The following is a 12,829-nucleotide window of genomic DNA, read 5'->3' as shown; positions in this document are numbered from 1 at the left end:
AGGTATTTTCTTGGCTGTTTAAAAATGTCTCTCACCCACGAGAAGCAGGCCGACTTGGCACTTCTATATAAATTATAAAGACATTAAAAGGAAAAGAATTGTCTTCATCTACTGTACAGAAGTTAAGAAGAGGCTCTGGAAGGATAAGTGTACTTCCATTTCTTTCAGATTACAGCAGCTGTTGAGCATAAGGCCCTGTACACATAGTTTAACAGACCAGCAGACCAGAGTTTATCTTAAATATTCCAGTCTTTCAAATTGTGGCATGGGCTCTTTCCTCATAGAAGTATTAGAGAGAGAGTGCTGCCACCTTTCAAGATTGTATCATGAGTCTGTTAATATTAGGTATTTTTCTTAAAGCCCCAGCTCCTGGAGTCATGTGATTATATGACACTCAGCTTTCATTTAAAAACAGTTTATAGCCCTCATGGTTGTGGAGAAAAGCTTGAAAACTAGAACCCAAAGGCTCCAAAACCAGAAGGCAAATAAAAAAATTCAAAAAGTGTTGGGAAGGAGTGGACTTACTTCTGAAGAGCACCTTTTTGTGGCCAGGCATGGCATAGTAGCTTTCACCCCCTGCTGACAGCTGCTCTGGTCCTCCAGTGGCTGTCTCTTCCCCTGATTCAGTCCTCCAGCCAAGTGACAATTTACTCCACCCCTTTCAAGAGACTAGGAAGGCCAACAAAATAGTCTACAAGACCTTATATCAGGTCTTTGGCCTCGACTCTGGACCCTCTGGGCCTCACTCTCTTTTCTCAGGGCTCTTCATTGTCCTTGTCCCTTTTCCAGCTTCATGCCACCATACCAGTGGCAGGCCGGGGAAGCCGGGCTCTCCCATTACAATGGGTTCCAACCTAGGGAGCCTAAATCCAGCAGCCAAGACCCACTTAGTCCAACTCCTTTTGGCTGCTTCCCTGGGGTTCTTCCTTCCTCTGCAGCCTCTCTCAGGCCTTCTCCCCACAACCATTCTAAGTCATGCCTTCTCTCAGGGCTGGGACTCTCAGGGCCCTCTCTTGGAATCCCCTAACGAACTCCCAGCCTGACCTTCAATCCCTCTCAATTAAAGGCCTCTCAGGGCTCCCTTCCTGGGACTCCAGTTCCTGCTCTTTTGCCTTTCTAATCACTCCCCAGCTGGGCTTCAGCTCTAACTAAGTCTCGTCCATTTTCCAAGTGCAACCAGATAATGTAATTGGCCCCTGAGGCCTTCATTTTCCTTCCAAGGCCAGTACAGGGTACATATCCCACCACATTTACTTTTTAAATCCCGTGATTTTTTTAAGCAAATCCAATGGTTCTTCAGGCCCGACCCTGACTTTCAATGCTTGAAGTTGACAATACTGGTGAGAGAATATTGTATTTATGATGCTGCAGAATGTGGTACTACATTTATTTGTTGTTATTTATACACACTTATATGGTGCTCCTCTCTGAAGGACCCAGTATCTCATCATACAAAAAAATACATCAAATTACTTCTAAAAGATGAAGATACAGAGGCTTGGCAGTGACATTGCAATCAGTGAAGTATCAGGAGTATCCTGACGTATTGGCCACCATCTTGGGCGATACATTTGGGATTGAACCAAGGACCTCCAGAGCTAATATCATGAACAGCTACTATAGCTTAAGCTCAGGCTTTCCAGCTGGGCCTGTAACAAATTTATATCCTCTGTCAATCACGCACAGAGGAGACTTGTAACACTAGTGGGTTATGCCAGGACACCCACCCACCTGCTTTGATTATGAGCTGGTGATCTGTTTGAAAATTTCTTTGCATGATGTAGGTTAGAAGACTTGTCCATAGCTCTAGGTTGTATAGTCTTCAACTACTAGTCAATAAAAAAAAATCAGCTTTTATTAAAATGTCGCAGCAACATCTCATGGACTTTCTGCCTCTGTCTCCTCAGCACTGGATGCCCTTTGGACTTTCCAAACTACGCCTGGACCATAATATACCTGATAAATGGGAAGTGACAACAATTAACATTTTCTTTAGCATCACCATGAAACTCTGGTTCTGGCATCCTTAAAAATTAAAGGATTGCTGGAGACCTAAACTTTCATTTAACAATGTTCATTTCCCTGGAGCTGCCCGGATAGTGCAGGTTAGGGCATGGGGTGCATTGTCCAAAGCTTCTCACTTAGTTCTTCAGTGCCTGAGCAGAGATGCACACTGCTGTGTGATGTACTGCTGAGATGTACACTGCTGTGTGTCTCGCGATTTAAGCAAAGGAGTCTGAATTCTTGATCCTGGTTTTGTTTTGTTTGAGTCACTGAGTTTAAGAAGTAAGTTTTTGGAACAGCTGTAGTCTTTGTTTTGGATGCCTAAACCATCATTTGATTCTTAGAGGCAATTATTTGGAAACATAATGTGTATTTGTTATGGGGAGTCAAATTTGGGTCTTGCCAACCTTGCCAATGTCTCTTTAGCATCAGTATGTTCAGAGGTGCTCAGATCACAGGGGGATAGTTCAATACAACTTTTATATTATATTGTTCTTTATATTGCAATCGCCCTTTGAGGCCCCAGTCAGACTCGCCAGCATATTGTGCTATCTGTTGTACGGGCATGGTCCTGCCATGAAAAGCTAAGAGATTTAACATTGTCTCTTCAGATTCCCTCAAGCTAGCCTGGTGTTTCAGCCTTACAAGCGCTTTCCCTTGAAACCATTTCTACTGGTTCATTTCCCATGAAAGACTGTATCCCGTTAACTGATTTTTCATTAACATTTTTTTTTTTGCCTACTGCATAATACCACAAAGAAGAGCTATGAAAAGTCAGTAAGATGGCAAGTGAGCAGAGAGCATTAAAGAGAGTTTCTATAGCCTGTAAAAGTGGGAACCTGAAGCTGTATAGCTCGTCTCCCAATGATTTCCATATAAAATGTTTAAAATTAAACATGTGAACAGTCCCAAATTTCTCTGGGATTATTCTTGTGCAAATTTAAACATGCGCTTACATGCCAGATCGGGGCCTTTAAAAGCACAACAATTTATAGAAAGAAAAAGATGTAATATTCAAGAATTAAAATTATTTATAACTCATCATTCTCAAATGAGGTTGAGAATGGCTCTTGGGAATTCTATGCATAAGCATGTATCCACGGGAAGAAACTGCAACAACAGAAAACCAGATGAATAAGAAAAGACATCAGCTTGCCTGATAACATTTTACTTCCAGTTAAAAAAAAAAAAAGTGTAAATGAAGTCAAAACACTCACACAAAAGACATGCAAGACTACAGCTCCCTGCCTTCTGTCCTCATTCGTAAAGATGTCACTGGGGAATTCATGGAGAGCTGAAAAAGGAGAAAAAAGAAACACTTAATCAAGATATTGGAAAGATGCAATATACGGTAAGATAAGGTAATAAAAACAACTGAGTCTTTTTATAGGTTGGTAATCTTGCAACAGATATGAATGTGGGATCCCGTGCACCAGTTTTGTACTGGTTTAAGTTGTTAGTTTGCTTAACCTGTCCTCTGGCCATTTATAGATCTTTCTGTGTATATTTACTGTGTAATTCAGAGCCATAGCAACCACAACATTATGTCTCACGAAGATGCCTCGGAGATACCGAACAAATTCTGAGCACAGCATCATCCTCCGTAAAATGTTTAAGAAGAAAATGTTTTATTCTGGATTAAACATAATACAGATCACAGTTTGAGAGCATTTTTTGTACACAACGTTTTGTATTTGAAAAGGGAAAACCCTGAGAATGGGAAGAGAAGAATGGCAGGTGCTAGAAATGTTTAAAGTCAAAATGATTTACTGCCATAGGCTTCTCAGCTTAACACACTCCTGAAATACACAAAACTCATCACGGTTAGGAAGAGCTGAGTCTTGTCTCTGAGGTCTGGTCTACAGTGCCGGTGGTGTTGATGGGAGATACGCAAGCTATGTACTGAAACATACGTATCTCCCGTCGACTTACTAATGTCCCCCTTGCCATGACGTCTCCACTGCGCTGTGTCGAAGGGAATGCCTTCTGGTCAACCCAGCGTTACTCTTTTCGGGGTAGAAGGGGAGGATTTACTGCGTTGACCAGAGAGCACTTCTGGGACCAACTGTGCTGGTCTCCACTGCCCGCTCAATTGATCCCGCTGCATTGATCCGTGGAGCCCGACGCAGCGCCCGCAGTGGAGACATACCCTGAGTCAGACCTCTCTGCCACCATTTTGATCCAGACAGTGGAATAAACATAATATAGAGCTGTATGCAGAGATGCTTGTTCCCTACTGAAATAAATGTAGGCAGTTAATCAGCACCCTCAGAAAACACCATCCATCCAATATGAACACACAGGAGAGAGGACAAAAATTCAAACCAAGCATGAAGCAATCATTGTCAAAGTGGACACCCACAGCTGTCACCAGTGGATGTAGAATAGAGTCAGTTTCCTCTCCATGAGTAACAGGAACTGTCACCTGTGCAGTCTCCTGGGTGGGGGAGATGTCACAGCTCCAATGGTAGGATAGAACTAAAAGCACTATAAATTATAGAATCATCCTCTGGGGTGTCCTGATGAACAGATGGCTGCTTTGTCCTATCTCCCTCTGGAGCAATAAAAGATCTGCACATGTACCTGCCTATATACTTTCTAACCAGTTCTTCTTCTGGCAGAAAGGACATTTCCCTGAGGTCATGTTTGTTTTTCCTATCTAGTGACTGTACTTAGTTTTTTGTGTACTCACCCCTGGGAACTGGCTGCCTAAATATCTTTGAGGATCTGGGCCAAAGTGCCTTGCCCAACCTCACATAGGTTCCTCCTCTGGTTGAACCAAGGTGGTGCATGATGGGAGTCACATGACCACGGTGCATCATGGGAAAAACGGTATGGCCCAGTGAGAAGAATGGGGCATGAGGTACTTGAACTACAATTCCCATGAATAGACTTGGCAGAATTCAGGTTTTTGGTTTTAAATTTCGATGGATAATATTGATGTTTATTTTAAGCTTTTTTAAAAGATTTTTATCAATGTAAATGTTCACCATTAAGTAAAATAATAGGTTTTAATCATTTTTTAGAATTATAGTGATTTGAATTTTCACAGATATTTGAATTAGGGGGAGTGATCAGAATTATTTAATGACAGTTGATGTTGAGATTCAAAAAAAGTTAAAGCTTTATAAACCATTAAAATACAAATTGTCAACAACATGCCACAATAATAAAAGTAAATGCCCTTAAATCAACAAATCATACCTGTTTTCATTATTCATTCACTAGTCCATTTGTAATAAGCCTAAATCACTGCATTTTGACTCTAATTAGTTCTCAAGCAGAACTTTTCTTACTTTGTCTATCATTAAATTTCAATCATCATTGACGGAAGTATTTTGTTGGATCGTGTGTATATGGTGAAATTGATGTTTGCCAATAAAAATCGAATCATTCCAAGCCTACCCATGAGACATCATGGAAGTTCCAGGGGACACAGATTAATGTTGAACCAAGCTGAAAGAAAACGCTTCAACATTTCCAGGCCAACATTTTTCATATGTTTCTGTTGCATGAAAAATTTTACTTTTCATCCTAATTCAGAGTGAAAATAAATGTCATAGAATCATAGAAGATTAGGGTTGGAAGGGATCTCAGGAGGTATTTAGTCCAACCCCCTGCTCAGAGCAGGACCAACCCCAACTAAATCATCCCAGCCAGGGCTTTGTTGAGCCACATCTTAAAAACCTCTAAGGATGGAGATTCCACCACCTCCCTAGGTAACCATTCCAGTGCTTCACCACCCTCCTAGTGACAAAGTTTTTCCTAATATCCAACCTAGACCTCCACCACTGCAACTTGAGACCATTGCTCCTAGTTCTGTCATCTGCCACCACTGAGAACAGCCTAGTTCCATCCTCCCTGGAACCTCCTTTCAGGTGGTTAAAGGCTGCTATCAAATTCCCCCTCATTCGTCTCTTCTGCAGACTAAACAAGCCTAGCTCCCTGAGCCTCTCCTCATAAAATGTCAAAATATTCATCTTTCCTGTGGGACAAAAATTGTGATTTTCAATTAGCTGTATTCATAGGTGATTTGTAAGGGGATATTTATCATACCTAGATAAATGGAGGATGACCTAAAGGTGTCAGATGGTGTATTTTACACGTTGAGAAGGCACGAAAAAGGTGCAAATTGTGTCACTGTGGAGACCCTTGATCTCACTTCTGAACTTTGCCCTGAATTTATTATTTGTGGATCAGAACCAAATTCCTTTTAACCTAAAAACATTTCTCTGTGTCCTCAAGGTGAGCAAGACCCTTGCTTTATGACACTGGCTCTACAAGGAGATTTGTTAGTTCTCAGAAAAAAGTATACTGAAAAATAGCAAAGAACTCTGAATGCAAGGATTTTCACTGAGCCCTACTGGTGGGGCACACATTGTCACTACAACCCCACCTAAACCCCCTATAGTCATAACATTACACACAAAGCTGGAGAATGGCAGTTTCGAGGTTGCATGGTGCCAAGACTACATTAATAATCAACTGAACATGTCACACGTGCTGGTGACTGCCATGCTACTGCCCAGAACTAGGGGTAAATGCACTTAACATTAACTGACACTTGGAAGTAGTATAAGGACAGTGATCATAAAAACGAAAGAAATAATAATACCTTGCTCTTATATAGTGCTTTTCATCCATAGAGCTCAATGCACTTTACAAAGGAGAACAGTATCAGTACCCCCATTTTACAGATGGGAAAACTGAGGCACAAGGAGGTAAGCGCCTTGACAAGGTCACCCAGCAGGTCAGAAGCAGAGCTGGGAATAGAATGCAGGTCTCCTGAGTCCCAGCCCAGTACTCTGTTCACTTAGCTACAATTCCTAAAGAGCTAAGCATTGAGAGCAAACCACATTTGAACATGTGCATCCTCTTTTTAATGGCTAAGATGCTACCAGCTGCTCATCTCTTCACTTCAGCAGCATTGCGGTGCATAAATAAATTGCTGGAAATAAGTCCTGTTTTAGGTTGCTATGCCCCAGGGCCACTATTACTGGTAAGAGTTCCAGCTCCTACTCTTACTGTTCTGAATCAAAGCTTGCGTACTAGTTTTTGCGGGATTGGTGTGTCTCTCAAAATCAAGTCCCAGTTGCAGAGTCCAGTAAATAAGACTCTGCAGAGATAACAGCTGCTCTATATTTAGATGTATTTGCCTGTATAAAAGAAGATTCCACTGGATGTTCTGTATTCATTTCAAATAGTTTTTCCCCTGCAGCAGACTCAAAGGCAAAGTTATTATTGTTCTGAACGAAGAATATAAATGTTTACTCTGCAGTAATGCTGTAGGATTCAGGCAAACTCCATGGTCTAATTAGCTTTGAAGAGAGCATCTGTTGGTAGAAGTGAACCATGAAGAAACTTCATGCAGAGACATAATTATTTCAAATAATATGACGGAAAGTAAAACAAAATCAGATGCATTTTAACTCAGCACAACTGTCCATCATGAGAAAACATAGGCCCAGGTTCTGATCTCAGTAACTCTTGATATAAACCTAGAGTAACTTCATTGAAAACAGAAGGCTTACAACAGCATAAGTGAGATGAGAATCTGGCCCCTAGACTCTTTGCTCAGTCTGACTGCTTTGAGTTGTGGATTCTTTAGGAATCTGTAGCCTTAATATTGAAACTGAAAATAAACCGATTAAAATCTGTTCAGCATTAATGCATTTTGGCCAATAAAATGCTTGTGTTGCATGGCACTTTAACCACATTTTAACTGCAATACAATTAAAACAAGGTCAGATTGTTTTATTGCTACCTCTGTCACAAGCCTGCGGCTGCCTCAACAATGGCAGATCCTGTGCTCCCGTGGACCAGATAGTCCCTTACCACAAGAGAACACTCAAGGGAGAGGAAAGCTTTACTGGAAACTTCAGGGCTTTCTTCATATCCTTCTGTTCACTAGGAGGAGATTATGGGCAGCCTTCCATCCTCAGCTGAGTTTAACTGACCGTATCCAGGAATCTTCTGTGTTGCTTGCAACCCCATGCTCCGGTGGCACCATGACACCTCCCTATGAACCTTGCTATCAGTGGTTGTCCCATGTAGTCCTATGCCCTACCCAGCACTCCAGTGAAGGCTAGCAGGTGAGGAAGGTGCATTCCATGTGATCACAGGAGAGCATGCCTCAAATGTTCCCCAAATCCAACCCCCTCCCATTCTTGGCTCCTCTCCCTAATTCACGCAAAAGCAGAGCTCCCAACATGAACCACGAAAGGGACTTTTGCGGGGTCCCAGGAAGGGGCCTATGGAGTGCAGACACTGCTTCCTCACTTCCATCCATGTTGCACCCAATTTTGCTCCTCCCCTTCCTTACAGCAGGAGGAGAGGGTCAGGCCTAGCGTATTAAATGTAAACATATTAACACTTTACAGTTCACTTCTACTGTCACCTGATGCATGTCCAGATCCCTACTACAGTATAATATAGCTTTACTGATTCTCTCCAATACCATGATAACAAGTGCAATGGAAAACTATCAACTAACTATTGTGTAGACAAAATAAAACAAAACCCACACCTCTTAGTTGCTTAGATCATTCTATTTGCTGTCGGTAAGGAAGGTATTTTCTGAGATTAGCCAACCTGTTTCCAAGGTTAGTAGACAATTACTACTACCATCTAAAGAGGCATGTAATAGAGATGGATAATGGGATGATTAGTATTGCAAATGTGGCTTTGTTAGTCAAATAAAGGCAAATTACTTTCATTTAATCAAACGCTGTGTTACTGCTACATGTGTTAATTGGATTATAAAGCATTTAAAGACTGTCAGCCAGTTAGGTTGCCGAAATAGCTTTCATTTATATGCTGAAACGCAGTTGTAGAAATGGTCTTCCAAATGTATTGTGTCGCTCAATGACTCCAGATCTAATTTGCTCAGCTAACAAATAAAAAGACATCTTTTTTCCAAACCACCAGCCCTATACATTCAATCTGCAGTTGAAAAATCAAGCTATGTTCTTCCTGGCTTTCACATCACTATCATTAATAAAGTTCTACAGTTGGAATTTAACAAACAATTCTGTAGATGATTGCAACAAAAAATAATCCAGCTCACTCTCCCATAGCTGGACTGCCTTTGCAGTGTAAGAGGAGTAAAAAGCTACATTTTAATGTAACTAATGTAAGAAACGATGACTGAATACACATAGGGAGCAGATCTGTCAGGGGGGGAATCTGCCATTTTTACATAGTCACTTTTCTGACCAAAGAAGCCATTTAGCATTGCTAATACTGCGTTTTTTACACTCTGAAATGTAGTGTTATAATGTGTCATAAGCCTTGCCAACGTTATCATCGAACTAGGGTGTGTGCCAGTATAAAAGTACAGAGGATATTTCTAATATTAGTCTTTCTATGAAAGAGGCAGAATCAGCAATACTCCAGGATATGTCTACACTGCAATCAGAGATGTGACTGCAGCATGCACAGATGTCCCTGAGCTAATTTTGATTTAGCTAGCCTGAAGAACAATAGCCATGACATCACAGCATAGCAAGTGTGAAAAATCAGGACGGGGTGGTGGTAAGGGGTAACTGGCACTTATATAAGACAAAGCCCTGAATATCAGGACTGTCCCTATAAAATCAAGACATCTGGTCACCCTACCCCAGCAGCCTAGCTAGCAGCACAGGCTAGCCGCTCAGGTATATTACATCCCCCAAGTCCCAAGCCCATGTTGCCACAATTCCGTTGCTACTGTTATTGGAGCTAGCTAGTTCAAAGCTAGCCCAGGCATGTCTACACAGGCTGCAGTAGCACCTCTGATTACAGTGTGAACATATCCATACAGTACTCCGTGGGCTTGTCTTCATTGCATTGTTAGCGCAAGGTGAAACTCGAGTTTTGCCCCTCACCCAACTCTTGTCCGCACACAAAAGTCTCTAGTTCGAGTTAAGTGGGGTGACTACGCTCGAGGTAGTCTCGCTTGAGTGTGAGCAACCACGCCATGATGAAACACTCCAGCTCCACGGAGTGCTTGGATTAGCAATGGGTGCTAATTGTAACTGGAGTTCTTGCCTCCCTACTGCATTACCATCTACAGCTTCAGAAGCACTCAGTGTGCCAGCCCCTGATCCCTAATAAGCCAGCTAGCTGGAGTTTAAAGCACCGCTTAACTGGAGCTAAAGATTTGTGTGTGTGGACGGAAGTCCAGTTGGGGCGAAACTCGAGTTATAGCGCAAGCTAACCCTGCGGAGAAGACGGGCCCGTAGTGCCATTTTGTAGCGTGATCGCTCGGCTCTCACTTGAGCGAGGCTAATGGCAGTGGAATAATCGTGTGTCCCACCCTGTGCAATAGGAGAGTCTCTCTGTCACTCCAGACACCAGGTGAATGGAGGCAGGGGTGTAGCTAGCCATTTTAAAAAACCTGTGCAAACACTGACTGTTCATTGCCCCATGCCATGATGTACCCATAATCGCCCCAAGACAGACCCGTTAGTACACACAGTCTGAAGAGTAACCTAGCAGGTACAATTACATAGTTATTCAACGGGGCCTTAATACAAGAAATCTGCAGCAAAAGCAAACATCCTGCTCGTTAGCCTCTTACATGGACTGACAACATCTGTGACACTTTGGTAGATGATGCAATGGCCATTCAATAAAATGGATATTTTATTATGACTATTTTATTTTGCAGTTGCACCCAGATACCCCAATCAAGATCTCCCCACACCCCCATTGTGCTCAGCACTGTACAACTACATGCTAAGACAGCTGCCCACCTCAAAGAATTTACTGCCTAAGAATCTATTTAAACAGATACCAGCACTAATACTAGGAAGGCAAGATAAAGGACAATGAAGTTAAAGCCATCGTAAAGGGATTCATTTTTCCTCAGCTACAACGTCGTTATGTGAAAGGCAAACATCCACACCACAGCTTCCTTCTAAGAGATTTTCACAATCGATCACAACTACCAGGGATTGCCAAGGAAACATGACAGGCATGGTTTTAACAATGTACATAATGATACACTAACACAAAAGTATCTACTCACCCCACCCGCGTGCATGCACAGAGAGGCATAAAAGAATTTAGCATGACAATTCTTGACACATGGAGAGGATAAAAATTCAGTCACCTATTCAGTGTCTGTATTGTTCACGGAGACTGAGGTGCACTGAAAGTAAAGGCATGCAGAAAAAATACAGCATAAAAATAGAGCAAGCCGCAAGCAAACTGGAAAGAGACGGGGAATTCCAGCCTTCATTCTTTTTGTGCATAACAGAAAAATGTAATCCTATCCAAATTCAGATCTCCCACCTCTCTAGCATGACACCTCTCTACCCAAGGTTTTTCTAAGATGTCTTTCACTATGTTATCAAGATATTCTGAAGGCAAGCGCTCTCAATGGTTTGTACCTGAATTCCTGCAGTTACAAAAGACAGTTTATGCAAATTTGCAATCTACTGTATTTTTTGTTAGCGAATGTTGGTGGGGATGAATCAGGTGCAGATGATCACAGATATGAGCAGAGCCTTACAAAAAGAGAAGCGCCTTTCCATGAAGAAATGGAGGGAGCTACCTGCAAGCTACTCGGACAACAGGTGCCCTGTTTGGATTGCATGGGTGTTTAGTTTGCTTATTATAGTGTCTTCAGATTGTGCAGCTTCATGTAGTGAATGTGGTCAGAGACTTTGCCAGTCTTTTATTCTGATTGTACCAGAAAAACCTGTAAATAAATCTGAAACCACAGAATAAATGACTCCTGCTGAGTTTTTTTTCCTGTTGTACAGATTTTGGCCTACAAGATCTGCAGAAAGCTTGGCTTACAAACTTTGCGGGAGAATAAGATTTCCATACAGGATCAGTTTCTCCAGGAAGATTTTCTATATAGATATTAAGTATGATAATAGTCAGCAGGATTAGGCCTTCATTATGTTAGCAAAGTTACAACTGTCCATGTATGAATTTCAGCTTTGAAATGTTTGCAATTCACCTCTTTTGAAGGCGCAAATAATAAAAGAGCTATGTCCTCAAAGAGGACTGGCTGCTTGAACAGTGCACTTGGTTGTCAGCAACATTTTACTAGCAGTAAAAAAAAAAGTAAATAGAAGAGCTATTAGATATTAGAAGTGGTAGAATTTGAATTAGCCAGATGGCATTTTATGGACTAACTTGTTAATGACAAATAATCACATGCCAGATCCTCAGCTGGTATAAATGAAGTTGGAGTTATGTTTTACACCAGCTGAGGATCTGGCCCCAATTCTTTAACTATTTAGTACCTGCTACAGAGCAGCAGTAGAGACAATGGGTCTCGTTCTCATCTCAGATATGACGGTGTGAACCGTCACATATCTTGTAATAACATCAGCTATTGATTTTACAAGATGCACATTATATCCACTAACACGTAAGAGATCAGTACTGGTCCTGCGGTTGTTAATTTTAATCCAAATGTTCAGATGAACACAAGAGCATATTCCCTCATCAAGTTGTGACGAAGATTTTTATTCTTGCTTGGTAAGGAGCAGTTATATTTTAGTCAAAATAAAATGGGTAGCTGGAATTACTTTTTGTCATTTTTTAAAATCAGTGTGTCATTTATTAAATCAGAAGCCTGCTTATCTTCTCCTGAGCTATAACTGCCTTACAAAATCATCTGCACTACAAGTGAAAATCCTTTGAACAGGAAAGTATTACAGATCTTCCTCTTTGTTCAGAGTAGCAGAGAGAGTTACCTCATAGTGATTTGCACACTGCTACGGAAAACAGACGCACAAAGAATGTGACACTTCATCAGTCACTTGAACATTACAAAAAATATTCTCTCTCACAATCTGGAAACCCCTCTTCTCTCTCCATCCTT

The 12,829-nt window shown here is 41.5% G+C and overlaps 1 protein-coding gene across 1 annotated transcript in view; it reads right to left on the bottom strand.

Moving 5' to 3' along the window:
* SLC24A3 (solute carrier family 24 member 3) overlaps nt 1–12,829 on the bottom strand; it is a 329,684-nt gene that overhangs the window by 121,738 nt on the left and 195,117 nt on the right. The window contains exon 3 of the mRNA XM_067532815.1: nt 3,222–3,298. Coding sequence (XP_067388916.1) covers nt 3,222–3,298 — 77 coding nt within the window. The remainder of the gene's footprint in view (nt 1–3,221; nt 3,299–12,829) is intronic.

Source organism: Emydura macquarii, unplaced genomic scaffold (genome assembly GCF_026122565.2).
Source record: "Emydura macquarii macquarii isolate MOO-44397 ecotype Brisbane River unplaced genomic scaffold, CSIRO-AGI_Emac_v2 contig_3305, whole genome shotgun sequence".
In the NCBI taxonomy this organism is placed as follows: domain Eukaryota; kingdom Metazoa; phylum Chordata; order Testudines; family Chelidae; genus Emydura; species Emydura macquarii.
The sequence above is the reverse complement of the archived record's forward strand: the minus strand, read 5'-3'. Positions and strand labels throughout refer to the sequence as shown.